The following is a 27,724-nucleotide window of genomic DNA, read 5'->3' as shown; positions in this document are numbered from 1 at the left end:
AAGATTCGCCTAATAAGACGACGATGGAGGTCATAAAACCCCTGTCCCTGTATAATGATGTAACAAAGAAAGAGGAAAGACGAAGATGCGGCCAAAAACCATCCCATCTCCCCGGGAAAACCACCGAGGTCGACACGCCGCCGCGGCGAAAGCCGTCGTCGTTTCTCCCGATCCCAACCGCGCGCCTCCCTTTGTACACCGCGCACCTAAACGCCAGCCACGGCCGAGCGGCGAGCAACCACCCGCGGGCCCCACCCCGCCGAAGAGCCAGCGTCGACCCCGCACCCAACGTGTCAACGCCGACCGGATCGGAAGCCCCCGCAGCGCCGCGCGCACGCCGGCAAGGATACAGCGAGGCGACTGGGATTCACCTCGCCTAGCTCACTTTGGGTGGGGTGGGGTGGCTCACAAGTCACAAGTCGGCAGCGGCCAGAAAGGCTGCGCCGCTTCCAGAAAACAACTTGTCCCCGCCGGTTCCCCCGAGACGAGATAACTTGCCGTGAACCGCCACCGATGGACGGACCAGCCGGCCGGCGGCAGGCTATATATAAGCGGCGCCTCCCCTCGCCCGCCACCTACCCACACTCCGCGCGTTCCGTAAACGGAAGAGCAAGGAAAGGAAAGGGGGAAGAGACACCCCCCCCCCCCCAACCCAGCCCGGCATCTCGCTCCCGTCCCGCCGCGAAATTACGTTCCAGCCCTCCCCGCGGTTGCGGCGCGGCCGGGCCGGCCGCCTTGCGTCGCCGATCCGGAACCGGGAGCCGGAGAGAGCCCCCGTCCCCCTTCCTTCCTACGCGGGCAGGCGGGCGGGCTCGAGCGATGGTCGAGACCAGGCGGAGCTCCGCGGCTAAGCGGCGAGCCCCGTCCGAGGAGGCCTCGCCGACGCCCGCGTCCCCGACGGCGGCCGCGAGTGCGGCGCCCGTGGAGCCCGCTCCGTCGTCCCCCACGCCGCCTCCGCCTCGGAGCCGATCGGGGAAGCGCGCCAAAGTCGCGGTACGGCAAACGGCGCTGCATGTGTGTGTGTTTGGGTGGGTGCGGATTTTGGGAGGGGGGGATTGATCTGACGCCGTGGCTGCGTTGCGGTGATGGTGATAGGTCGCGAGGGCGGAGGAGCCGGGGACGGCCGGCGTGAAGGCGGCGGAGCCGGCGGCGGTCGATGTGCTGGACAGCTCCCTGGATAACCTGCAGGGCGTGGCGCGGTCGACCGTGGACGTGGCGGCCTCGTCCGCGGTGTCCAACTCCGGAGGTCCGATATCCGGTTGATTGGTTGCGTGGTTGGATTGTCGACTGCGTGTTGGACCTTGGTTTGGGTTTATAGTCGCTGGAGATTTTGATTCTGTTCTTTCTTGTTTTTTTTTTCAGGGAGGAGGAAGAAGAATAGGCCAACAAGGTCCTTTCCCACAGACGAGGGGACGCTCTGGAAGACACGGCCTATTTCGGCCAATGGGCGCTCCGAGGCTTGGGGTAGATTGATTTCCCAGTCTTCTGAGGTTGGTTGTTGAACTACTGAATCAATAGAAATGATAGTCCCCACAGACTTCAATTTTGAGATAGATATTTTAATGGACTCTTTCGTAACAACCAATGCAAATGATACAATTTTACTGTACAATCAGTCAGGAATAATTTATTGGGTGGTGAGCTGAACTGTTGTTGCCAAATCATCACATACTGCCAAAATAACTAGTAAGACCTGAGGAGAATAATAAGCATTCAAATTAAACCATTTGAATAGATGAGCAAAATATCTGAGTTTTTGAATGGATGAGCAAAATATCTGAGTTTTTTTTTGAATGAATGAGCAAAATATCTGAGTTTTCTTGCAATGTATCATCTTATGAATAGGCTGCTAGAGCTAGTGTGAATTGTGTGATGTATTACATCATCCATGAGTTCAGGTGGCAACATACAACCATTATCTGCTGCATTATCCCATTAAAGTAATGCTCCTGTGCTCTTATCAAACTTGAGAACATGGTGTAGTTTATCCCATTAAAGTAATGCTCCTGTGCTCTTTTCAAGTGTGCACTCTCTCTCCTGAATCATGATGTTGTGCTGCCAACATGTATCATGTCTTTGCATATGTCTCCATTAAGAACCTTGAATGTGTGCTCTAAATTCGTGTTGTAGGCTGGTAATTTATTAATCATCATTCTAATATTGGTTGTGTGGTCTATTTCAACTTAGCTATCACAAGCTCCGTGTTACCAGCATTGCCAATTTACCCTGCTAGGCCACCCGTTTATGTCAACAGAAGATTTTCACCTCGCAATTTAGAAAAGGTCTAAACAACACACCTTCATTTTTAATGGCGTAGTCCCGCATTTATCTGATATCACTTATTGAAGTTGATAGACATAAGTTGTCAGGTGGGATAGGTGGGGATTGCCTAGCCCTCGGGATAGATGGTGCATGTTCACCTTACGAATGTCATTGTGGTTGATGATGGTGGGCAGAGGCCATCCAACCTTGCCCCTTAAGAGGCAGTTCCATTAGTCTACTGTGTTAGTGTGTGTGCAGTGGAGTTATAATGCTTTTGTATTAATTCTATGCCATTTCATCTCCAGTATCCCTCGATTCCCATTTATTCTACTCATTTCACTATTGGCCACGGCGGAAAGAATGACCTGAAGCTCACTGAGTCATCTCCGGGGTCACCTGTTTGCAGACTGAAGCATGTTAAGGTGCTGTTCTTTTCGTTGCTTTACACACTCTACTTTTCTTGCCTGTATTCTGACTCTCAATAATGATCTCTTGCACCAGAGGGGTGCTGCCCTTGAGATCTATGTATCTAAAGTTGTCCATGTCAACGGGAAGGCCTTGGACAAGACTGCTAAGGTCACCTTAATTGGTGGTGATGAAGTCGTTTTTAGTTCTCTTGGGAGGCATGCTTATGTATCCTTTCCTACCACCAATTACTTTCTTTAATTCTTCTCTATGCTCTATTGCTCTTATTGGAAGCCTTCTGCTGTTATGGTTGATGGTTTAGACACACCCGTTTGGATATGAAATTCCTTAATGTGCTGGCAGATATTTGAGCAACTTCCAGAGGAAAAATCGAGCACATCTTCTTTGTGTTCAACATCTGTCACTCAACAAGACCAATATCCACTTGTGAAAGGTACACGGGATCATCTGTCGTCTAAAGCAGCCAAAGTATCAACACCACTTAACTTTGGAAATGGCCGACCTCCGTTGGTTCCTCATGGTGAGCATATATTATAGCAGCTTTTATTTTCCACGACCCCCTGCTAACTTGTGATACTTGGAGTTAGCATGTGCCATTCAAGATAATTTCAATTTTTTTTCATGTCTCATTCTTCTCAAAATTTGTGATATTTTTAGATTGCACTACACTAAAAGAGAAAGATAGTTTTAAGTAAAATTCTACCGTTTGACCTTGGACAGATAAGGAGATAGTCAGCAACTTAAGATTTTGTGATATTTTTTAATTCCGCTGCACTTGTAAAAGCCTGTACCCAGTGTTGATAACTCCAATACAAGGTGGGGATACAGGGAAGGGAATTTCTGGGCAGTCTTACGCCCTTGCTATTTTGCAAGGATGCACTGCACTAAAAGAGAATTATAATTTTAAGGTGAAGTCTACTGTTTGCTCTTGAACAGATAAGGAGATAGTCAGCAGTTTATGTAAGACTATGGAGGAACAAAAGTACTGCAATTCTGAAGAAAACGTGCCATTTGGTCGACATCAACTTTTAAAGGACGATCTAAAGAAGGCAACTATAAGTGCAAGTGATATATCAGAATCATTTGATAATTTTCCATATTATCTTAGGTATACACTCACATTACAACAGCTCTTTTGTGTTATTCAGAACATTATATATCTTCATGGCGCAGTTCACTTAGTAAAATTCCTGAAATGTTTGAAGTAATGATAAGTCCCTAATTTAACCTTGTAATGTTTGAATCTGTGATAACACATGTTTTTTTTCTTATTAACATGTCATAATTACAATGACACAGTACTTCTGGATAATATTGCTAATTTCTTATCGACCTGTATTTCCTTTGTTTATTTACTAAATAAAATTTGTCTTCTCATTTTCATTCCTCGATCTGAGTGCAACAGTAATTCTTCTAAATAATCTTGCTTCACTAGTAATGCATCAGAGCTACTGAATAGGGTATATGTTTTCCTCGAAGTTAATGGGCGTGTTGATTGATTAATCTCTTTGTATTTATGAAGTATTTTTTAATAGTTCCTCATCCTTGCAGTGGGACTACCAAAAATGTTCTCCTGTCATCAGCATATGTAAACCTATGCTGTAAGGAATCGACCAAATTTACAAAGGGTATATCTTCTCTTTGTAAAAGGGTACTATTATCTGGTCCAGCAGGTATCACTCTTGCTCTATATGATCACCAATCTTTTCAATTAGCAACTTTTGTTGCTACATTTATTTAAAAATATAAATTAACTTGCCTGCTTATAGGATCCGAGATATACCAAGAATTATTGGTGAAGGCGCTCACCAAATCCTTTGGTGCTAAGCTGCTCATCGTAGATTATTCATTACTGTCTGGTGTAAGCCTCTTAACCATATTACTTGCATAGTAGTGATACTATTATACAATAGTTACAAATTACATCACAGCTAAGGGCATGCTAGGTTATTTGCCTACCCTTGGAGCCTTTGTAGTGGTCAAGGAAATCCTTGCTAATGAAGAAGAACCATTTGCTCTCAACAAATGCATGAAACCTTTTGGCTTTATTACATTTCTTACCCATTAACCTTACCAGACAAGGTGTCACAGAAGAACCAAACATGCTCCAATTTCTCCTTATACTAGCCTTTGGCATTTTTTTTCTTTTATAATCTGCTATTGTTTATTAGGATCATCATACGTTTTGCTTCCCCTTAGAAGCTTGGCTTTTCAGACAATCTGTATCACGAAACTGCAGTAAAATTTTGCAGTATTTCTTCTATTTACAAGTGAATAAAAAAATCTGGAGCGTTATCTTTTCGCAAAATAATTTCATATCTTGATGCCTGCCTAATGTATGCTGTGATGTAAATTGGGATTTATTGTATCTGGTGGAAAAGTTCTTCTAGTGCAAATTTATGCTAGCTTCGAAGGAGGAGGAAAGTTGTGCACTGCATTTCAACAAAATCCAATAATCTAGAAATTTCCTTGAAAAAATCTAATAACATTATTGACTAAGAAAGAATGAACTGAAAAATTAATCAGAAACAGAAAAGGGAAATAAGTATCACATTCTATCTTTTTTTGTTTGGTATAGTGTCAGTTCAAAAATAATTTGGGGCTTGATAATATATTTGTTTCAGGGACAGCCTTCAAAATTGAAGGATGAGTCATACAAAAAGGGTAAGATCATCCTCACCCCATTAAACCTTGGCTAATTTGTGCCACTGTTTTGGTATTATAGCTGTAAACTGTCAAACTGAGTATACTAGCCTTCATCTACATTGTAGAAAATTGTAGGAGCTTGCAGTATTTTCCCATAATGTTGTATGGCAATAACAAAACCTCCTGTGATCTATATATATCGTTTATTTATTCCAGGCTGTAGTAATTCTTCTGGTTTGTTTCAGGTGATAGGGTGAGATACATTGGCCCTCTTCGATCGTCAGGGATTACCCTTGAGGGACAGAGGTATGTTTGTAAGTTCAATTGTTATGGCTGGTTCCTTTTGCTTCAAGTTCTCTTGCTTCGCTGGCATGAATGCTCGAAGAAGTTTTTAGAAGTAGCTATTCACTTTCTGTGTTACATCAGTAGTGAGAATATGATGCTCTGTGTACAGACGCACTAGGGGGATGCAGCTGTTATGTAGAAAGCTGGCATGTCTATTGAGATAAAATACACCTTCCTTTCTTTTGTTGTCAGTACATAAAAAGAATTGTTACACTCCCTCTGGTTATTCCTGACCCTTTGGACATGGCGCGGATAACAATGAGTACCTTTGACCACCAGTTTCTACTAGAATATATTTATAAAATCTATTAGTGCCCTGAGATTATTGAAGTATTTTATAAGACAATTCATGCATAATTTTTCATGTCTCCAAACTAATATTTTGAAAGGTATCGTTTCGCGATTGTGGCCAGATCTTGGCCTTTGTGGCTGGAGGGATTAATAGATAAGATTCAAGGTCAAGTAGGCTGCACCATTTGTACATTACAAAACGGATAATTTTCACTCTAATTGTCTTCGACTCTATGTCCTGCAAATGATACATACGCTGAATTTATGTTATCTAATGTGTAGTTGTATAGTCTTCCTGATTGAACAATGACCCTGTGCCCGTATAGTCTAAAAAGTGGTGACTTATGACTGAGCTTCAGTCAATTATATTATATGTCTAAATATTTTATCACCACTCTTTGTTTTTGGATAATCTCTTGAGTGTTGCCATTTCTTTCATTTAATGACGTCTAGGCTGATACATTAATCAATCTGCAGAGCCCCTGATTATGGTTCACAGGGTGAAGTTAGACTTCCTTTTGAGGAAAATGGTTCCTCAAAAGTTGGAGTCAGATTTGATAAACAGATCCCCGGGGGCATTGATCTTGGTGGCAACTGTGAGCTTGACCATGGTTTATTCTGTTCTGGTGTGCCTTTCTTGTTTTCTTATTTTTTCAAACTTCTATAACTAGATCAGACATAGATGCTCAATTTTGTCATATTATATCTATCTTTCAAATTTTTTAACTCATGTCTTGTATTCACTTTTATCTGCCAGTTGATTCTCTATGCCTTGATGGTCCAGGATGGGAAGATAGAGCCAAACATCCATTTGATGTTGTGTTTGAGGTGATACAGGCTTTCTGCATTTGATTGTATCAGTATATCTTGTTCTTTTGTTAATATTCATTGGTTTCTCTTCACAGTTTGCCTCTGAAGAAAGTCAACATGAGCCTCTAATCCTATTTCTTAAGGATGTTGAGAAAATGTGTGGAAATAATTACACTTACCATGGTCTAAAGAATAAGCTTGAAAGTTTCCCAGCTGGAATTTTTATTATAGGGTCCCAGACTCAGACGGATGCTCGGAAAGATAAGGTACTGCTTCTGAAGAGAATTCACACTCAACTCTGTTCTAATCATTCGCTTCTTCTTGTATATAGCTAAAGTTTAATTGTATTATTTGCAGTCAAACAGTGGGTCTCCTTGGCTCAAATTTCCTTACAGCCAAGCAGCAATACTTGACCTTGCATTCCAGGTGTGGTCAACAGTTGATTTTACTTGCATTGCAAATTGAAGTTTACTTTCTATCATATTCTTCTGCTTCTGTGATGCCTTTGTATTCAAATACCAAGACATTTGTATGCTGGCTCCCTGCTAGCTTATTGACTATGGGCCCTCCACCGGCTCCTCCTGGCTCTGTGAGAGGGAGGGGACAGGAGAGAGGAAACCGGCTCCAGTAAACAGTATTTTGTCAGGAGCAGCCGGAGCCGGCCGGAGCTCTCCCAAACGGCGGGCTCTATATCTGCGTGCCATCCGGTTCCTACATGACACATTGTAGGATGATGTGGGATAGAGGGTTAATGTTCCTACTTATTGCAATCTAGTGTTGTAGAGCATCATCAAAGATAGGATGATGTGGGATAGAGGGTTTATGTTTCCTACTTATTGCAATCTAATGTTTACTTGTTGCCATCTTCCATCATTTGATTGACCTATCTCGCTACTAAATTTCAGGTTTTGATTGCACTGTACCCTTACACTTCTTATTTTGTCTTCTACAATCTGGTCTCTTGTAAATGCAGGATAGCTTTGGTCGGGTGAGTGAAAAAAATAAAGAAGCACTGAAGATGTCAAAGCATTTAACTAAGCTTTTCCCAAATAAAGTGACAATAGAAACGCCACAGGTCTGGCATTTATGTTAGTTCTCGAGTGATTTATATGTCAAGGAATTTTCTGCAAGTTAACTCTGAAAATTTGCTACAGGATGAATCAGAACTCTCCCGGTGGAAACAGCTATTGGATCGTGATGTTGAAATTCTTAAGGCAAAGGCTAATGTTTTGAAAATCCAGTCTGTAAGTATCTGTGTATCTCCTACTTGACTCTGCTATCTTTCTGATTTCAGTAATTGGTGCTGCACTGTTAGCTTAATTGTTCTTTTTCTTTGACCTGTTTGATTTAAAAAACAACTTCACTAGTGCTACTATGCTCATTTCGAAGTCAAGTAATTGTTTATTTGCACATACCTTTGCTTTGAGTATCATGCCTATTGCACATCTTTAGGCATAAGGGGTATATGACAGATCTGTTATTCTGTTAGACAAACATTATAAAAACATTATATTAAATGTATCGTTTGTGATTTCTGTATGGGCTTATTACAAAGTTCCGAGAACTATTCATACCTTCAGTGATTTTTATTGGTCTATCTGTAATTGTATGTGTACGTTATTCTACATGCCAACATCGTGGAATAATCACATACTGTAGGGACTTTTTACTTCACTCTGCTGCCTTTTCTGTTTCTGTGTTATAATCTTGAGACTTTGCTAATATATTGCTGCTACTGGATGCAGTTCCTAACTCGCCATGGTATGGAATGTACTGATGTAGAATCAGTGATTTGTGTGAAAGATCGTATTCTTACAAGCGAATGTGAGTAGAAGTCCTTTTAGTGCTGATTTGGTATAATTTTGTCCCGTAGCATCATTAACCTGCTAATTGTGTTTCCAGGTGTCGATAAAATAGTTGGTTATGCTTTGAGTCATCAACTCAAGGATCGCACTATTCAAACTCCTGGAAAGGACGTGAAAGTTGTCCTTTCTGGTGAAAGGTATTGTATCTAAGCTCGTCAGTTTGTATTATTGGCTTGTTACCTGAAAGCTTGTCCCCAGTTTTATCTGGTCACTGTGTTGCTGATCCTTGCTAAATTGCAGCCTTAAGCATGGAGTTGATTTGTTGGAGTGTATCCAAAGTGATCCTAAGAAGAAGAGCACAAAGAAATCACTCAAGGTGAACTTTTTTCTTGAATTAAGATCGTCTCATCTTACGACTGCAACACTATAATAGTTTGTTTGTTTATGTACAATATATACTGCGACATGGAGTGGGCAATAAAGGAAAATTGTTATTTTATGATCTGCTATTACCATGACTAAAAAATACATTGGTGCCACTGTTAGGATGTTGCCACGGAGAATGAATTTGAAAAACGGCTTCTTACTGATGTGATCCCGCCAGATGAGATTGGTGTTACCTTTGAGGATATTGGAGCACTAGAAAATGTCAAGGAAACTTTGAAGGAGTTAGTTATGCTTCCTTTGCAAAGACCTGAGTTGTTCTCCAAAGGACAACTTATGAAGGTATGTATATACCATTCTCCAAACTTAAGCTTTGTGAAACTATTATTGGAAGTTCAGTCCTTCTGGAATCCCAGCATGTATGTATATTTATTTGTGGAGATTGGTTTTTTGCTACATTTTGTTCATTAACTCCATTGTTTTCTGTTTCCTTGAGTGCACTGTTTTTCATTTGACTTTGTTAATCGCCTCGTGTTGGGATTATTTTGGGGTATTTAGAGGCTTTTTGTTTCCTTGCAAAATGATTTTTCATGTGTATCATATCCTGTACTCCTGAATTAAATTGAAACAATGGACTTGCTAACTATAGTTAGGATGCTGAATGCTACTTACTGGTTTTTTTTTATTGTTTGATTTCGTCTGGTGTTTTTTTCGCCCCAACTTACTCCATGTGCACTCATAGTTATGACTATCTATGTGTACCAGCCATGTAAAGGGATATTGCTTTTTGGTCCACCCGGCACAGGAAAGACCATGCTTGCTAAAGCTGTTGCAACAGAGGCTGGTGCTAATTTTATCAACATATCAATGTCAAGCATTGCTTCAAAGGTACTCCTGCAATATCATATCATTGAGTTTGTTCTTATTATTTTGCTTGATTTTAACCCTTTAATTGTAACAGTGGTTTGGAGAGGGAGAAAAATATGTGAAAGCTGTGTTTTCACTTGCAAGCAAAATTTCTCCTAGCGTTATTTTTGTGGATGAGGTTAGCCACAGAATTTCTTAGTTGTCACAGATGATGTGCCTATGACTTGGCATTGTTTTGGCTTACTCAATAATTTGTTTCCTTTCTGTCCCTTTTGTATATTAGGTTGATGGCATGCTGGGAAGACGTGAGAACCCAGGGGAACATGAAGCCATGCGTAAGATGAAAAATGAGTTCATGGTGAACTGGGATGGTCTGAGAACAAAAGACAAAGAGCGTGTATTAGTACTTGCTGCTACTAATAGGCCATTTGATCTTGACGAGGCTGTTGTCAGGAGGCTCCCCAGGAGGTAGTTTGCATTGCATGTTTGTGGTCTATACTTCGATGAATGGTGCCATGGTAATCAATAACTCGTGTACAACTTTCCTTAGGTTGATGGTGAACTTGCCAGATGCACCCAACAGAAGAAAAATTCTTGGTGTAATACTAGCCAAAGAAGATTTGGCTGCTGATGTAGATCTGGATGCACTAGCTAACCTGACCGATGGGTATTCAGGCAGTGATCTGAAGGTATTTTATTTTGATTACTTGTTTCCTTTTCTATTTCCTTCCTATTTCACTTTCTTTGTGTTGAGGGCCACAACTATTTTGCAGAACCTGTGTATTACTGCGGCACATGGTCCCATAAGGGAAATTCTTGGAAGAGAGAAAAAGGTCAGTTTATATTCTTGCAACACTTATCTATTAGTTTCTTACTGTGTGCAAACATAAATTGTTTCCAATAGTTGTGCTTAATATACTCTGATCTAGATACAATCAATGTTTACAATGCTGAAATTTTGTATGCGAAGAGCATTGACATGATATACATTATTGTATGGATCTTCAGTTTGATCTGCTGCCCATTTGGTTGTTACTACAATGGTTTAACTTACGCAAACTTAACTGATTATTTTTTGTGCAACGCAGGAGATCGCCTTAGCAGAAGCAGAAAATAGGCCTGCGCCACCTCAGTGTTCTAGCAGTGATGTCCGTTCCCTAAAGTATAGTGATTTCAAACATGCACATGAGCAGGTAAATGTTATGGCCACTTCCATTCCTTTTATTCTCGTGTATAATTTTTGTAGTGCCGTGTACAATCTAATATGTTGCTAACATGTCTTGCTGCCTGTTTAGGTTTGCGCGAGTATATCATCGGACTCGAATAATATGAACGAGCTCATCCAATGGAATGACCTCTACGGAGAAGGCGGATCGAGGCAGAAGACATCGCTGAGCTACTTCATGTAGCTTAAGGATTGAGATGATTTGTACATACAGCAGAAAGCAGCCGAGAAGATAGAGGCAAGAAATAGCCTTTTGTATAGGCGGTTTCCAGATAATTTGTTGGAAACCTTTATTCATGCTGGGGTTGGTTGCAAGTTAGGACGACGGCAAATAGTGCCGGTGGCTTGGTGCTTTATCGTCTCTCTCCCGTGGAGCCTGGATGTCTGTATGTCACCTGAGATTGTGATCGGTTAATTAAAATTTATTTTGATGGCAAATGCAAGTTGTTTCAGCATGTTGGTTGTCGTTGCTTTAGATGTGCGAATTTTGAAAATCTAATACTATTGAAATTGAAGTAAAGAGTGGCACTGCTACGCCTTGGCGCGTGGAAGGAAATCATGCGTTGTCACAAATGTAATTTTGCCGGTGTTAACGGTGGAAGATTGGCAGAATTACCTATTTGTTTCTGCTTTGGATGACAATTGCCCTCAAAACCTCCTCAAAAATGCCTTTGGACAGCAGACCGCCTGGACGGAGCCACTCGGACATGCTCAAATGGACTTGCGCACTGTGGCGATTCTGGTCATCTGGACAATTTGGATGGAAAGAGACAATAGGATTTTCAACCGGAAATTGCGAACCCTGCAACAAGTGCTCATGGAGATCAAAGGAGTTTTGGACAGCCAGGTGATGGCGTTCATGAACCGGGCTCAAAAGCTCCGAGATTCTTCTTGGCGGTGACATGTACAACGTTTTCACGGACTCATCAACTATACAAGGGGTCAAAATCCATGAACCACGTGGCAGTCGACACGGACAAAGCCTGGCCGCTCCGCTTCACATGCTTCGGTTCATGAGGCCGCACACGAGCAGTACTAGCCCCACGACGAGCGCGAGGTCAGTACCAGGCTGCACCACCAGGGAGAGCACGTCTTCTCCTAGCGCCACCCCGCTCGCCGTCACCTTCCTCTTCACCTCCGCGATGACGAGCCCGGTCGCCTCGTCGACGATGCTGCACCCCTGCTTCCCGCTCCCGGCGCGGCACTCGTCGGCGATCGTGTACCGCGTGACGCGGCCGGTGCTGTCGCACCGGAACTCGCACGACGACGACGACACCGGGCGGCCGTGGCTCCACCCGCGGAACGGTCTGACCGGGCGTGTCACCGTGAACCATGGCCGCGTCTCCTGCCTCTGGCCACGCCACTTGTAACCCTCCCACCTGCCAACTGCTAACTTCTGCATACGGGTACCACCATGGACAGGATCAGAGGTCAAGAACAACGATAAGCGTCAATGCAAAAATCACACGGCCTGGTACCTTTTTGACAACGTTCAGGACGACCGCGCCGTCGAGGTCCATGAGGCAGACGCTGCCGCTGCACCTGGAGCCGTAGTTGTCGACGCGGTAGACGATGCCGCCGCCGGAGTCGTACACGGTGCAGCCGTGGCCGTTGAGCACCAGCGACTTCATCCACACGGTGAACACCTTCCTCTGCTCGCCGGTGCACGCCGCTGGCGACGGCGATGACGCAGGAGACGACGAGTGCACCCGCGGCGCCATTGCTGCCCGGATTATCCGCTAGTTGCCTGTTGCCCGATGCACCAAATTTAAGGAGGGGATGCAACTAGCTCGCCAGTCGAGAGTGACGTGGTTTGCATTTGGTAGTTAAGTTTAATGGATGGATGGAGGGCCTCGCGATAGTACTCCTCCTTTTCCTTTTATTTATTTATTTACTATTATTTTTTTTTTAAAAAAGGTCTCTGCTCGTAGCCAAACATGACGGGGCACCCTTAACATGACAGGCACTCCTAAACTGACCCTTCAGATAAAGTTCATAGTACTATTAAAAGCGACCTGACCCGTTCAGCTTCTGGTACATGCATCGGATGATGACAGTATGCTTAAGCAAAGAAATAATGTTAAGTACTGCTGCTGTTTCCCGCCAAACATGTAAGTATAGTCAGTCTTAGCAGGCGGGATAGATTAAGGGTGTTCACGTCATCAGGCGTGCACGGCCACGCATGCAAAAGTGCACACAAGCTTCCAAGCAGATGCATGCATTGCTAGTGTCCTGTTGGTGTCCGTGGTAGAAAAAAAGATTCAGAGTTCGGTAGAGGTCCGTCACTGAATGTTAGCTTTCCTCCGAAATTTCAGTACATTGCCACGTCTCGATCTTCGGAAACCGTATGGGACATTGGAACGAGAAAGCACGCGCAGGCATGAACTGTTCCTGGCCGTCTGGTCAAATTTGAGATGACAAGCTTTGCCTCGTCGACATCACGGTGACGTTGCTCTCAGGCGCGCCCGTGCTGGGCTTCAAGTTAAGATAATACCTCACGGACGGAATTGGTATTGGTATTGGTATTGGTATTGGTATTGAGGGGATAAAATTTTAAAGTTGTGGCACTGATAGAATTTCGAAGCCATATTAATTTTATCGTGTATGTATATCCATCCCATTGCTTACGACGTAAGCAGCAAGTTGGACATCGAAATGGTTCAGTTTGCGGACATGCCGCCACGTCATCCGCGCTAAACTTTTTTTCTTTTGAGAAATCATCCACACTAAACTTGGAAGTCTATAGTGAAACTAAAATAAAAACAGGATTACATGGGTACATGGGCCATTTTAAACACATTCAAACAGCCCACAACGGCCGAAGGTGACTGACTGGGCTTCAACGAGCGGGCCTAACAATACAATTCAGCAGCACATGCAGACCAGCCAGCACTCCAGCTCAAGGTCTCCAGCGACGCAAACGAAAATTCAGTTGGGCACGGGCACCCGCTGTCCCTTGCCGCAGAGCCGCGCGATGCGCCGCACCAGCGCGCCGACCTGCGCGCCGTCCGCGTCGTTCCGCGCTACCACCTCCCGCAGCTCCCCGGCGCGGCGCCTCATCGCGCGCCCCTCCTCGCCGCGCACCACCACACCGCGCACCGCGCGCGCCACGTCCTCGGCCCGGAACTCCCCGAACCGCTCCTGCGGCACGCGCGCGGCGGCGCCCAGCTCGGCGGCCAGGTTGGCGCCCAGCGGCTGGTCGATGTGCAGCGGCAGCGCCACCATCGGCACCCCCGCCGCCAGCGACTCCAGCACCGAGCTCCACCCGCAGTGCGTCAGGAACGCGCCGCAGGCACCGTGCGACAGGATGCGCCGCTGCGGCGCCCACCCCTCCACCACCAGCCCGCGCGCGGGGGCGAACCCGCGGGGCAGCGCGCGCGCCGCGCCGCGGTCCTCGTCGCCGGGGCTCTTCGGGAACCGCACCACCCACACGAAGGGCGCGCCGCTCAGCTCCAGCCCGCGCGCCATCTGCGCGATCTGCTGCTCCGACATGAAGTACTCGCTGCCGAAGGAGGCGAGCACCACGGAGCCCGGCTCTTGGCCGTCGAGCCACCGCATCACGCGGTCGGACTCGCCGGCCGCCGTGCTCTCCGGCGGGTCGCCGGAGTCCACGAGCAGCGGCCCGCAGGGGATGATCTCCTTGCCTCCCAGTAGCTCGGACAGGTAGTCCATGTACCTGCGCTCGATGTCCGCGCACGTCTTGACGGCCACGAACCCCGAGGAGCGCCCCAGGCTCAGAAGCAGGCGGTCGCGCTCGGAGACCAAGGCGGCGGGGTCCTCGCGCACCACGAACAGCTGGGTGTACTTGGCCTCCTCCTCGGCGCTGCCGAAGCCGATGGACTCGAAGGGGAACGCGCGCGGAGCGCGGTCGGCGCTGAGGCAGTGGAAGACGAACGACGTGGCGGCGGCGCTGCAGGTGCTGAAGTGCGCCGCGGGCACGCCGCGCGCCGCGGCCTCGACCGGCGCCCAGGGCTGGAGGAAGTCGTAGAGCAGGACGTCCGGGCGGAGCTCGTCGAGGAGCGCGCCGAACCGCGGCGCGGCGAGGTCGCAGGCGCGCTTGAGGACCGGCATGAGGCGAGGCGGGAGGTGCTTGGTGGTGTGCAGCGCGGGCGGCAGGTCGGGGAGGGACGGGAGGTGGAGCTCCACGAGCCGGATCCTGTCCGTCTGCCGGTGCGCGATCGCCGCGAGGTTGACGGGCGTGGAGACCAGGTGGACGACCACGTCGACGCCGCCGTGGTCGGCGGAGGTGAGGCGCCTGGCGAGCTCGAGGTACGGGTTGATGTGGCCGTGCGCGAGCCACGGGAACATGACCACGCTCAGCTGCTCGCGCTCCGCCTGCGCCATGGCGATCCAAGAGCAACGTATGCGATTCGTGAAAATGAATCCGTTATTCGCGGCCGCGATCGGGGTGTGATGATCGGAGCGCGTGGAGCGTGGATGTATAAGCTTGGAGCGGGGCAGCACGAGGTGATCGCGGAGAGGTCTGGGCGGCGACGGCGGCATGCAGCGCCGCGACGTGGCCGGCTCCTCTCTGACAAGCGGCCACGTAGGGGACGCGCGTGCCGAACCCATACGCTGCCTCGGTTATCTTCCAGAGGCGCGCCAGGGTGTTCTGTCCCCTTCCCTGTGTTACAGATGGCGCGTGATTTAGCGAGCCTGATGTAAACTTCCCTCAGTTGGGGAATTTTCCACGCCTCGATTCTTCATCATGATCCCAATTATTTTACCTCCGATTTCATCCACTCTTCGTCGCACAATCGACCCAATGCGGAGCTGTGTGGTCTCCAGAGACGCGGAGACGGCTTCGGCCTCCGAGTGCCTGATAGACTGCCGGACTCCTCGCCGGGGTCGGCTTCGGCGGGCCGAGAAGAAAGCGAAACGACGGTGGCCGGCCAAGCAAACGAGTGGAATCAAATCGGAGTATATTATACTCCCGTCGCGTACTCTCCAACGATCCCAATCCATGTAGAATACGCACACGCGATCCCTGGCGGATCTCAGGGGAACAAAGCGGATTCGTCAGGATCTCAACCCACCCACAAACACAAAGGTCTTAGGTCCGTCGCGTTCATCGTGCGTGGTCATACACAATTAACTAGTCTTCATACAGGTGCTCCTCGTTGATCCGAAGCCGCGTACCAACTGTTCCAACTGCTCAGACTGCGAATCTCCATTGCAGCTCTGCTTCACAATCGTACACTACGGAGCAGAGGAGAGATTGCAGCATTGCAGGGAGGGGGCTCGTCTGGACGTCTGCGCCCGGCTACCATACCAGCACTCCACTCCAGCAACATCTCCAGTAGCAGAAAGCGGCAGAGGAGCTGCACCCGCGGTTCCGGCCTCCTGCCCTGTCGCTGAAGCTTGCATTCGCTGTCGCCATCGCCGTCTCCTGCTGCGCCATCTCCCCCTCCGCGGCCCACGCATCAGCAAGGCCCTCGCCGCGGACCTCCTCGCGGTACTCGCCGGCCCTCGCGCCGCGTCGCGCGTGCCGGCCGCGGAGGCCGCGCGGCTCCGCTCCTGCCTCCGGTTCATCTCTCCGGCCAGCCGTGCCACCTCGAAGGTCTCTTCTTGGCGGGGTGGAGGCGTGGAGCCGCCTCCCGGAAGGTTCTTCTGGAAGGCCGCCATGCAGGCGCGGGGAAGGCAGATGAGTTGGTGATGTGGCCGCCGGCGCCGGTCATGGAGCTCGCGCGGCTCGCCGTCGATTCCGGAGGCGACCCCGGGGCCATCCATCGCGCGCTGGACCCAACCATGCTGCCTGTGAGTGCTCAGGGAGTCAAGGTACTCCATTTCTCAATTACTATTCCTTAAACTTGAGGAGAGCGACAGCTAGTTTTTATCGATACACAGGATGCCGGCAGCTGAAGTTGAGAATTCTGTTTCCATTTGGTTAGATGATCAAAACTAGGAGAGCGACTGAAATATGCATGTTCTTTTTAGGTGCCAGATGTTGAGGCGTCGCAGGAGAATAGATGCGAGCTCACAAGAACACCATACGGGAGGCGCTTTGCCAATGAGGTCCAGATTTAGCTGAAAGTGTGCTTGGATTTCCTTCTACTCATAGTTTGGGCAATTTGTTCACATGTTTTACCCCGTTTGTGTTATTAACAGGAGATCAGTTCGTACTTTGCATTCTTGTTTGAGTTGATTGTGGCACGGGGACCTTCTGTTGGACTAAACGTATCCCTGAGTCGGTACGATTTGTTCCATGGGCAGCTTTTCCTTGCATCTAAAACAGGACGCCTTGGAATTCTGTAAGTGCCTTGGATCAATGCATCGGCTTTGTTCCCAAACTTTCTAGTGTTCATTTCTCAGACCACTTTTTCAGTAATTGTTGCACAATAGGTTTCTGATTTAGATATCTCACGATTTGTCAATTTTCAGATGCCAATCTAGATCTATAATCTGTATATATATCATCAGCAAACTGAGGCTGGATGATGGAATTTCTAGGGAGAAAGCATAGAACTTTGATCTCTTAAGCTAGTCGAGTTAACTGAACTGTATTAAAGCCACCTTTTGTCTCAGTGTTATCATAAGACTCATGTTAATATATCTTCTTTTATATGTACCCTGTTGGAATTATGGGCTTGGCCCATTTATTCTAATCAATACAGTAAAAGAATTTAAAGCCCACTATTAAATGCTAGGGAATCAATTGCTTAATTCCATACTGAGATTCGAGGAGGATCTCAACCGACTTAAAGGATGGACTTCGTGTACACCACTTGTGAAGCCGGTAAGAGGAGGTCGGTGAACCGCGCTCGCCTCGCCTCGCCTCGCCGAGGCCGTGGGCGAGGTGCGGCGCGGCGCGGCCGGACGGTGCGGTGCGCGTGCGGTGCGACGTGCTGAGATGAGAAGAACGTTTTGCTGTTAAGAGCATTAAAACAGAGAATAAACGTTGACAGTAATGACTGGAGAATCACACCAGTAACTGCCGCTCACCAATAAGTTTGTGGCCGGAGGTATTATCTCTAAGCTGCCACCTTCTTGTTGGGACTTTGCTACTTCTCTAAAACACAAGAGACAGGGATTCACCATAGATGGACTCATAGGGACTCTTGATGTTGAGGAGAAGGCGAGAGCAAAGGACATACATGGGAAAGGAGTTGTTGATGCTTCTAGCGCTAATCTTGTTCAGAAGAACAACTCCCACAAGAATAAGAAAAAGCCACCGCAGAACCAACCAAAGACTAAGCACACAACCACCTTCAAAAAGAAAAAGAAGGGAGCTTGCTATGTGTGCGCTAGTACGGAACACTTTGCTGCAAAGTGTCCGAACCGCAAAGTCAACGACTCCGCCAACATGGTCATTAGCGAGCCTGGAGAAACATCGGGGTACGGTAATTTATTACCTACAGTTCTTTCAGTTTTTTATTTACCCGAATGGTGGGTTGACACTGGTGCTAATATTTATGTTTGTGCTGATGCTTCTTTGTTTTCTTTTTACCAGGACGGCGGAACTTCCTCCTTGCTGATGGGAACGGATCGCATGCGCGTGTTCTTTGTGTTGGTACGGTAAATCTGAAGTTTACTTCGGGGAAGACCGTGCAACTGAAGAACGTGCAGTATGTCCCCACCATCAAGAAGAATCTAGTCAACGGCTCTCTACTGTGTAGAGATGGTTTTAAATTAGTCTTTGAGCCCAATAAATGTATCTTGTCTAAGTTTGGTACTTTTGTTGGAAAAGGTTATGAAAGCAATGGCTTGTTCCGTCTTTCTTTGCCAGATGTTTATAATAAAACTGCATACAATGTTATTAACGTTGATGAAACAAATGTTTGGCATTCGAGGCTTTGTCACGTTAATTTTGGTTGTATGATGCGCTTAGCTAATTTGAGTTTAATTCCAAAGTTTACTTTTGTCAAAAATTCTAAGTGTCATGTATGTGTTGAATCAAAACAAACTCGCAAGTCTCGTAAAGCCGCGGAGGCGAGTAGCTTGGCACCCGTAGAATTAATTCATTCCGATTTGTGCGAAATGAATGGAGTGTTGACAAAAGGTGGTAAAAGATATTTCATGTCTTTGATTGATGACAGTACTAGATTTTGTTTCATATATTTGTTGAAGTCAAAAGATAAAGCTTTACACTATTTCAAAATCTATAAAGCTGAAGTAGAAAACCAACTTGAGAGAAAGATCAAAAGAGTTAGGTCAGATCGTGGTGGCGAGTACTTCTCAAATTTATTTACTTTATTCTGCGAGGAACATGGTATTATTCATGAGAGGACGCATCCCTATTCACCTCAGTCAAATGGGGTTGCTGAAAGAAAGAACCGCACTCTAACGGATTTGGTTAACGTCATGTTAGATGCAGCGGGACTTTCCAAGGAATGATGGGGTGAGGCTATATTGACTGCATGTCATGTCCTAAACCGTGTTCCTACAAAGAATAAAGATAACACCATTCGAGGAATGGGAGAAGAAAAGACCAACACTTTCATACTTACGTACATGATGTTGTTTGGCAAAAATGAGTGTGCCAATAACCAAGAAACGTAAGCTTGGACCTAAAACTGTGGATTGTATCTTTCTAGGTTATGCTATTCACAGTGTTAGGTATAGATTTTTAATAGTAAAATCTGGGGTACCTGATATGCATGTTGGTACTATAATGGAGTCCAGAGATGCTATATTTTTTGAAAATATTTTTCCCATGAGAGATGAAACAAGTTCATCTAGGCAAGAGTTCATCGAGGATGATAGCTCTGTTGAGCCGATAGAATACAATGAACATACACTTGTAAAAAATCCTGAGGAGGATAACAATAATGCTCCGAGAAAGAGCAAGAGACAAAGGAATGTAAAGTCTTTTGGTGATAATTTTATTGTATACCTCATAGATGATACACCCAGAACCATTGAAGAGGCATATTCATCTCCTGATGCTGATTATTGGAAGGAAGCAGTGAGGAGTGAGATGTATTCTATTATGTCTAATGGAACCTGGGAAGTCGTTGAATGTCCTTATGGATGTAAACCAGTTGGATGTAAAGCAATGAGGAGTGAGATAGATTCTATTATGTCTAATGGAACCTGGGAGGTCGTTGAACGTCCTTATGGATGTAAACCAGTTGGATGCAAGTGGGTGTTCAAGAAAACGCTTAGGTCAGATGGTACTATTGAAAAATACAAGGCTAGACTTGTGGCCAAGGGTTATACCCAAAAAGAAGGAGAAGATTTCTTTGACACTTATTCACCAGTTGCCCGATTGACCACAATTCGAGTGTTACTTTCCCTGGCAGCCTCTTATGGTCTTCTCGTTCATCACATGGACGTTAAGACGGCTTTCCTCAATGGAGAGTTAGAAGAGGAGATCTCTATGGATCAGCCGGATGGGTTTGTATCAAAGGGTCAAGAAGGAATGGTTTGTTGAAATCTTTATATGGTCTCAAGCAAGCATCTAAGCAGTGGCATGAAAAGTTCGACAGAATTTTGACGTCTACTGGCTTTGTTGTGAACGAAGCTGACAAATGTGTCTACTATCGCTATGGTGGGCTGAATGAGTGATTTTGTGCTTGTATGTGGATGACATACTGATCTTTGGCACTAGTCTTAATGTGATTAATGAAGTCAAAGAGTTTTTATCTCAAAGTTTTGAGATGAAGGATCTGGGAGAAGCTGATGTTATCTTTAATATAAAGCTGGTAAAAGAGAGCAATGGTGGGGTGATTCTTACATAGTCTTACTATGTGGAGAAGGTGTTAAGTCAGTTTGATTATAGCGACTATAAACCTATCTCAACACCATATGATGCCAGTTTAATTCTTAGGAAGAACAAAAAGATAATGCGAGATCAGTTGAGATATTCTCAGATCATTGGTTCATTGATGTATTTAGCTAGTGCTACAAGACCTGACATCTCGTTTGCTGTAAGCAAACTGAGCCGGTTTGTTTCAAACCCGGGAGATGATCATTGGAAGGCTCTTCCAAGAGATGATCATTGGAAGGCTCTTGAAAGAGTAATGCGCTATCTATAGGGGATAGTGAACTATGGAATTCACTACACCGGATATCCAAGGGTACTAGAAGGGTATAGTGATTCAAACTGGATTTCTGATGCTGATGAGATAAAGGCCACAAGTGGATATGTGTTTACACTTGGTGGTGGAGCTGTTTCTTGGAAGTCTTGCAAGCAGACCATCTTAACGAGATCAATTATGGAAGCAGAACTCACAGCATTAGATACCGCCACTGTTGAGGCTGAGTGGCTTCGTGAGCTCCTTATGGATTTGCCGATAGTTGAAAAACCGATACAGGCAGTTCTAATGAATTGTGACAATCAAACGGTGATTGTCAAGATGAACAGTTCAAAGGATAATATGAAGTCATCTAGACATGTGAAAAGGCGGTTGAAATCTGTCAGAAAATTAAAAAACTCCGGAGTTATAGCCCTGGACTATGTTCAGACGGCTAAAAATCTGGTAGATCAGTTTACAAAGGGTCTTTCACGAAATGTGATAGACAATGCATCTATAGAATTGGACTTGAGACCCACGTGAGTCATTCTATAGTGGAAACCTGTCCTATATGATCGGAGATCCCGTGAATTAGGATGGTGAAACAAACTAAAGTCTGACTGAGAGAAGAGAATCTTTATGAAAAGGGCTCATTCCGTGTATAAGGTGCATTTCTTTTCTAATCTGTATGGTAGGTTGGTCCATATCTTAATGTGTTCCAGGTGGTTTCTTTAATTTCTTTAAAATAAATGAGTTGTTTTCTTGAAACAAAGATATTGTCGTACAGAACATCTGAAAGGAACACACCTATATGAGTTTGACTACTGGTCATGATCTATGAGAACTGGGTATTCTCTAGAAATTCATGAAGGGCCTGGAGTATGATTATAAGCTCCAAACCGCGGGGATGCTTTTGCAGTATAGTACCAGTGTAGGGCTCTGGTCAAATTTGTTTGCACAAGACTGGCAATTTAAGGTATAGTCCATTGTACAGTTATGAATAAGTGTAGCTTTTGTCCTAGATGGAAGTTCAACTTAACAGTCTCTGTCAAATACTGGTATATCAATGAGGGAATGAGGGCATTTCTAGTGTGGTTTGAATTTCTTGGTGGGGATTGTTGGATTTCTAGTGTGGTTTGAATTTCTTGGTGGGGATTGTTGGAATTATGGGCTTGGCCCATTTATTGTAATCAATACAATAAAAGAATTTAAAGCCCACTATTAAATGCTAGGGAATCAATTGCTTAATTCCGTACCGGGATTTGAGGAGGATCTCAACCGATTTAAAGGGTGGACTTCGTATACACCACTTGTGAAGCCGGTAAGAGGAGGTCGGTGAACCACACGCGCACGTGCTCGCTCGCCTTGCCTCACCGGGCCGAGGCCGTGGGCGTGGGCGCGGGCGTGGGCGAGGCGCGGCGCGGCCGGCCGGACGAGCGGTGCGGTGCGCGTGCGCGGCCGGACGTGACGTGCAGGTGCGACGTGATGTGCTGAGATGAGAAGAACATTTTGCTGTTAAGAGCATTAAAACAGAGAATAAACGTTAACAGTAATGGCTGGAGAATCACACCAGTAACTGCCGCTCATCAAAGCTCTTTACGACGTCTAGGTTCGTTGAACATGAGGCACCACTCATCAAAGCTCTTTACGACGTCCAAATTCGTTGAACCTGAGGCACCTCCACGCCTATATAAACCACCCCTTCCTCCTCTCATCTACACACACAATTCAGCACTTATCCAGGTACTCCTGCTTAGGAGACCTCTCCCTTCTCCCTCTGTTGCTTTCTGCCGTTTCCATCGCTAGTGCTGCGCACAAAACTCTAGCGAGAGCAGACCTCCGGAACCTCTGCTCGCTGAAGGTCCTGCACGGAACGCGGGCAATCAGGTTTTTGGGGAGCGTCTTGACGCGACTGCTCGCTCCCTGATCGACTACTTCGTCTACTTCCCGGCGTGAACGGACGACTACTTCTTCTGCTTCCTGGTGACCGTTCGTGGGACTGCACTGCGAATCTCTTCCTGCATCGACATCGTTCGGCTACTTCAAGCAAGGCCAGTCGAATAGCATGTCTATTCCAGCTGGGAACGGCGCAACCGGTGCCTCCGGCACTGGTCCCACCTTGGGGTACACTCTAAACCTATTCTGGTTTAACTTTTTGTCCATACTTATTAGTAAGAATAATAAGAACACATGCACATATCTTATTCACGCATTATCACTCATTTATGCCATAAAATTGCTAGTAATATTTGGAATTAAAATATACCGAAAATTGCCTAGTTATCTAACATTTATCTATTCCAGCTGGTACCGATGCCTCCGGCACTGTTCCCGCCTTGGGGTACACTCTAAACCTATTCTGGTTTAACTTTTTGTTCACGCTTATTAGTAAGAATAACATGAACATATGCACATATCTTATTCACACATTATCACTCATTTATGCTATAAAATTGCTAGTAATATTTAGAATTAAAATATACCGAAAATTGCCTAGTTATCTAACATACCCCTGGAAATATTCATTGTGGTTTCAAACTTGCGTCCAGTGCAAAAATGCTAATGTTTTAATTGTTGTTAGGTTTAGTTATAACCCCATAACGTTTCGCTCCCAATGCAGGAGGTTCCATGCTAAAGAATATCCAGCATTTCATAAGGTACTGTTTCCTAATAGTTTGGGCCAAGCAGGTATGCCTTTGGATTTTTAATGGAGACACATAATTTAGTTTCCTTTCAGTAATGTCGTCATACTTAACCACTGTACGTTTTCCCTTTTTTTTACTTCATAGGATCTAACGTTGTATATGACCATTCTATGAATTTGCGCAATGTCCTTTGGTTAGCACCATTGCCATCAAATGGAACAAGAACTTGGTTAGCACCAGGTATGATGATATACTGACTACTCAATTTTGTTCATGTATTCTACTGACTGCCATGATCTTGTTTCCTGAAAATAGAGCTGTTTGCACTATAGGCTTGGTGTTCATACCTGTAATCCCTTTCGAGTCCCAATTTCTCTACAGGAACTGACATTTCATGGCTAATATTCGTATAATGCTGCAGGGGTCAGCTGTTCTGGATGCACATCCAGGTGGAATTATCTATCAGGACATGATACCTGATTACGTTCAAGTTGTAAGAACAGTATACGAAGGTTTGGTTCTGGCACTATACTTTGCCTCGGCAGATAATTTCGGAGAGGTAGCTCGGCTCCGGACTCCGGTTCGTCGAACCGGGCGCACCTCTCCCGCTCCTTGCTGCGGGGATCGCTGCTTCGGCGGCCTGGGCGAGATGGCGCATTTCTCTTACGGTTGGGGCGCCGGGTTGTATGGACGCTCGACGGCGACAGCCGCGGCCGCCGGCGGACGGCCCGGAGCAGGGGACGATCCAAACCAGGGGTCTCCCTGTAAACGTCGTATCCAAAACGAGGGGTTTCTTGATAAATATTTGGGTTTATTTGCATAACTAGGGGGTTATATATAAATATTTAGGGAGTTATTTACATATAACCCCCCTAGTTTGGATCGCGATCCGAATTGGGGGGTATTTTGCAAATATTCTCGCCACGCGACACGGCACCTCCGGCCAGATCGCGCTGCCGCCGGCGATCCCTATTAGCCCCGGTTAGCCGCCGCCATGGGTTCCCAGAGATCCTCCTTCAAGTCCACGCGACCCAGCTGCTTGCTCGGAGACTCCTCGCACGCTGCCGCCGTCTCTCACGAACCAATCTCCTCATCAGATGCCTCGCGGTGCTCGCAGGCTGCCGCAGTCAGTGCCTCCGAGGAGAGTTGAGACGGAGACAAGCGCGTCCATGGTGCAGATGAAGCCACCCGCGCTCCAAGCGCCTGCCGACTGCGCCGTGAGCTCAAGCGCGCGGCATGGCTCAGTCCTCGTGGCCTCGCAAAACCGGCAGCAGTAGCCGCCGATTCGTGTGGGTCGGGGCACATATCCATCACCATCAGAGAGTTCGATGCCGTCCTGCGTCCAGCATGTTCATTGTGTTCATATAAACTAGTTCGTCTGGGCATTGATTGCCATCTCGATCACGGAGCGGCCAGATCCAATCATCCACTTCTCAGCTCGTGGGTCTCCCCTGAAAATCTGCTTCAAAATCGTAAGCACACAGCAGCAGTCTTTTTGATATCTTCAGTGACAGAAGTTCAGAGGGACAGAGGATGCCTCACCGTCTGTTCCGGCCTCCTCCCCTCCCTCTGAAGCTGGCCTTCACCATCTCCCTCGCCGTCTCCTTCTCCGTCTCCTGCTGCGCCACCCCTTCCTCACCTTCGTCCCACACATCGGCCGGTTCCCGGTACCCGGCTCCCTCCCCTCAGGCCGTCGCCGCGGACCTCCTGTCCGTCCTCGCTGGCCCGCGCGCTGCGGCGCAGGTGCCAGCCGCAGAGGCCACGCGGCTCCGCGCCTGCCTCCGGTTTCTCTCCCCGGTCAACCCCGCGGTCTCAAAGGTCTCTTCTTGGAGCGGCGGGGGATCCCGGAAGTTTCTTCTGGAAGGTCGCGATGCGGGCGCGGCGGAGGCGGACGAGATGGTGATGTGGCCGCCGGCGCCGGTCATGGATCTGGCGCGGTTAGCCGTCGACTCCGGAGGCGATCCCGGGGCCATCCACCGCGCGCTTGACCCAACAATGCTGCCAGTGAGTGTCCAGCTCTCTCATTTTGTCAGTTATTTTCATCTGCACTTATGGGAAATTTTGCACTGGTTACTTAACGAAAAGTTTGAAGGAGGATGCTATTTGATATCTTGAGGGTAGCAAGAACTAGTTTAGATTGATACACGCGATGGTGCATGGCTGCAAGCATTCAGTTTGAATTTGGTGTGATGGTAGCAAGAACTAGCAGTGTTTACTTGGAATAGGCATTACCATTAGGCATTTGCTTTGCTTTTTCCTTAGTTTTTATGTCCTGAATTATGATACCTTTTGTTTAGTTATATTTTGTGAAACTTGCAAGTGGCTTCTTGGTGTACACAATGATTTAAGTCATTGGCAGTAGTTTTGAGGTCACATATTAGGATTTTCAGTAGCCAAGACTGAAATATGATTCTTTTTTCAACTGCCTAACAAAATCAATCATTGCAATAGGTACCAGATGTTGAGGGGTCGCAGAAGAACAAATGCCAGCTCACAAGAACACCGTATGGGAGACGCTTTGCCAATAAGGTCCATATTTAGCTTAAATTGTGCTTGAATTTCACTGTTCTCGTAAGTCGGGCAGTTTGTTCACATGTTTTGGCCCCTTTGTGTTAACAGGAGCTCAATCAATATTTTGCGTTCTTGTTTGAATTGATTGTGGCACGGGGACCTTCTGTTGGACTAAATGTATCACTGAGTCGATACGATTTGTTCCATGGTCATCTTTTCCTTGCATCTGAAACAGGACGGCTCGGAATTCTGTAGGTGCCCTGAATCGCTGCATAAGCTTTGTTCCCAAAACTGAATGGCAACAAGATTTCATTAACTGTTGCAGAATTGCTATCTGAATTTAGTTATATCTGTTGGTGTCACAATATTTCAGTTTTCATGTGCCAATTGCCCAATCTAGACCTAATCACCAAAAACCTACAGATGTATCCTCTGCATAGTGAGGCTGGAAGTTGAATTTGTTTGGGAAAAAAAAATACATGGAAACTGGATCTTCTAAGTTCTTAGTATTCTAGTTAACGAAGCTGGACTGAATCGGATTTTATCTTAGTATTGCCATAACATTCCTGTCAATTTATCATAATCTACTTAGAGCAAAATTGTGTCAAACTGTAAAAATGCAATAATGTTATTAATTGTTTGGTTAGTCATAACCTCATGATGGTTCTCTCTTGATCCAGGTTCCATGCTAAAGAATATCCAGCATTTAATAAGGAATTATTTCCTTATAGTTTGGGATATTGCCAAGCAGGTATGGTTTTAGATCTTTTGTAGTTGGATACATAATTTACTTTCCTTTCCATCACTTTATATTCAACCATTATTTTGTCGAACTCTTTTCCCTTTCTTGCTTTACAGGATCTAATGTACCATATGATGATTCTATGAACTTGCGCAATATCCTTTGGTTGGCACCATTGCCATCAAAGGAGACGAAAGCTTGGTTAGCACCAGGTATAGTGATATACTGAGTGCTCAATTTTGTTCACTTATTCTACTGTGATCTTGTTTTCCTGATGATGGTTGTTTCCAGTATGCCTTGTGTATAATTTGTTGATGTCTTTGTAATCCCACTTCCATTAACTGGCATTTTACATTTGCAATAAACTACAGGAGTCTTGGTCGTTCTGGATGCACATCCTGATGGAATTATCTACCAAGAGATGATTCGTGACTATGTTCAGATTGTAAGAACAGTATACGAAGGTTAGGTTCTGGCACATCCTGGTCACCTGTTGTATTAGTTTAATGATAGATGCCCAACTGACCTTTCAAAATTTCTGCAGATGATTTCGGGGATAATGCAGTTGATGTCAATTATCTGAATGTGGCCAATGCAGCTTCTGCAGAAAGGATTTTCATCTGCTGACGACCCTCCATATTATTCACCTTCCCATGATGTGAATTGATATATGGGACATTTTGATTTAACCAGAGATACCCAAGAGAACAACGCTTAGCAATCGCAAGTTTTATCTTTTGTTGTACTTATGCCATGCATTTATATTTGATTAGTTCCAGAAAAGTATGTTTGATTTAAATATCCCTCTA

At 46.0% G+C, this 27,724-nt stretch overlaps 4 protein-coding genes and 1 pseudogene across 5 annotated transcripts; 3 read left to right on the top strand and 2 right to left on the bottom strand.

Annotated features, from left to right (window-relative positions):
• The first annotated feature begins 580 nt into the window (after positions 1-580).
• On the top strand, positions 581-11,513 carry LOC112880416. 2 transcript variants are annotated; one of them, XM_025945029.1, is made up of 28 exons: positions 581-993; positions 1,096-1,246; positions 1,363-1,490; positions 2,568-2,684; positions 2,764-2,895; positions 3,031-3,208; positions 3,625-3,796; positions 4,240-4,361; positions 4,458-4,549; positions 5,319-5,352; positions 5,580-5,640; positions 6,448-6,596; positions 6,728-6,798; positions 6,876-7,046; positions 7,138-7,206; positions 7,754-7,855; positions 7,935-8,024; positions 8,526-8,604; positions 8,683-8,782; positions 8,886-8,961; positions 9,132-9,311; positions 9,735-9,857; positions 9,931-10,014; positions 10,120-10,304; positions 10,387-10,525; positions 10,610-10,669; positions 10,925-11,029; positions 11,132-11,513. In XM_025945029.1, the coding sequence occupies exons 1-28, from the start codon at positions 820-822 to the stop codon at positions 11,243-11,245; spliced, it is 3,258 nt and encodes a 1,085-aa protein (XP_025800814.1). In that variant the 5' UTR covers positions 581-819; the 3' UTR covers positions 11,246-11,513. The 2 variants fall into 2 exon arrangements, with proteins under 2 accessions (XP_025800814.1, XP_025800813.1); XM_025945028.1 differs by having other exon boundaries at positions 5,313-5,352.
• Positions 11,514-11,853: 340 nt separating this feature from the next.
• Positions 11,854-12,786, bottom strand: LOC112883387 (protein LURP-one-related 11-like). The gene is made up of 2 exons (XM_025948681.1): positions 12,540-12,786; positions 11,854-12,457 (listed from the first exon to the last, which is right to left on the bottom strand). Exons 1-2 carry the CDS (start codon positions 12,780-12,782, stop codon positions 12,059-12,061), a joined length of 642 nt encoding a protein of 213 aa, XP_025804466.1. The 5' UTR covers positions 12,783-12,786; the 3' UTR covers positions 11,854-12,058.
• A 1,167-nt stretch (positions 12,787-13,953) lies between these two features.
• Positions 13,954-15,581, bottom strand: LOC112883158 (beta-D-glucosyl crocetin beta-1,6-glucosyltransferase-like). Its single transcript, XM_025948409.1, has one exon. It carries the CDS (start codon positions 15,562-15,564, stop codon positions 13,990-13,992), a length of 1,575 nt encoding a protein of 524 aa, XP_025804194.1. The 5' UTR covers positions 15,565-15,581; the 3' UTR covers positions 13,954-13,989.
• On the top strand, positions 15,563-23,740 carry LOC112881355 (annotated as a pseudogene).
• Positions 23,741-25,095: 1,355 nt separating this feature from the next.
• Positions 25,096-27,711, top strand: LOC112883154. Its single transcript, XM_025948404.1, has 7 exons — positions 25,096-25,666; positions 26,114-26,191; positions 26,282-26,424; positions 26,854-26,924; positions 27,032-27,127; positions 27,287-27,379; positions 27,460-27,711. The coding sequence occupies exons 1-7, from the start codon at positions 25,196-25,198 to the stop codon at positions 27,540-27,542; spliced, it is 1,035 nt and encodes a 344-aa protein (XP_025804189.1). The 5' UTR covers positions 25,096-25,195; the 3' UTR covers positions 27,543-27,711.
• Positions 27,712-27,724: the final 13 nt, after the last annotated feature.

This window comes from Panicum hallii, chromosome 2 (assembly GCF_002211085.1).
Source record: "Panicum hallii strain FIL2 chromosome 2, PHallii_v3.1, whole genome shotgun sequence".
Classification (NCBI taxonomy): Eukaryota; Viridiplantae; Streptophyta; class Magnoliopsida; order Poales; family Poaceae; genus Panicum; species Panicum hallii.
Note: the sequence above shows the minus strand (reverse complement) of the source record. Positions and strands in the feature narration are given on the sequence as shown.

Bases quoted from the DNA above. Each gene is read 5' to 3' on its own strand.
- LOC112883387 (XM_025948681.1), bottom strand. From the start codon at position 12,782: ATGGCGCCGCGGGTGCACTCGTCGTCTCCTGCGTCATCGCCGTCGCCA. The intron at 12,458-12,539 runs GTACCAGGCCGT...ACCCGTATGCAG, and splicing joins TCCTGAACGTTGTCAAAAAG to AAGTTAGCAGTTGGCAGGTG.
- LOC112883154 (XM_025948404.1), top strand. From the start codon at position 25,196: ATGCCTCACCGTCTGTTCCGGCCTCCTCCCCTCCCTCTGAAGCTGGCC. The intron at 26,425-26,853 runs GTAGGTGCCCTG...CTCTTGATCCAG, and splicing joins ACAGGACGGCTCGGAATTCT to GTTCCATGCTAAAGAATATC. The intron at 26,925-27,031 runs GTATGGTTTTAG...CTTGCTTTACAG, and splicing joins TTTGGGATATTGCCAAGCAG to GATCTAATGTACCATATGAT.
- LOC112883158 (XM_025948409.1), bottom strand. From the start codon at position 15,564: ATGCCGCCGTCGCCGCCCAGACCTCTCCGCGATCACCTCGTGCTGCCC.
- LOC112880416 (XM_025945028.1), top strand. From the start codon at position 820: ATGGTCGAGACCAGGCGGAGCTCCGCGGCTAAGCGGCGAGCCCCGTCC. The intron at 8,605-8,682 runs GTGAGTAGAAGT...TTGTGTTTCCAG, and splicing joins TCGTATTCTTACAAGCGAAT to GTGTCGATAAAATAGTTGGT. The intron at 9,858-9,930 runs GTACTCCTGCAA...TAATTGTAACAG, and splicing joins TGTCAAGCATTGCTTCAAAG to TGGTTTGGAGAGGGAGAAAA.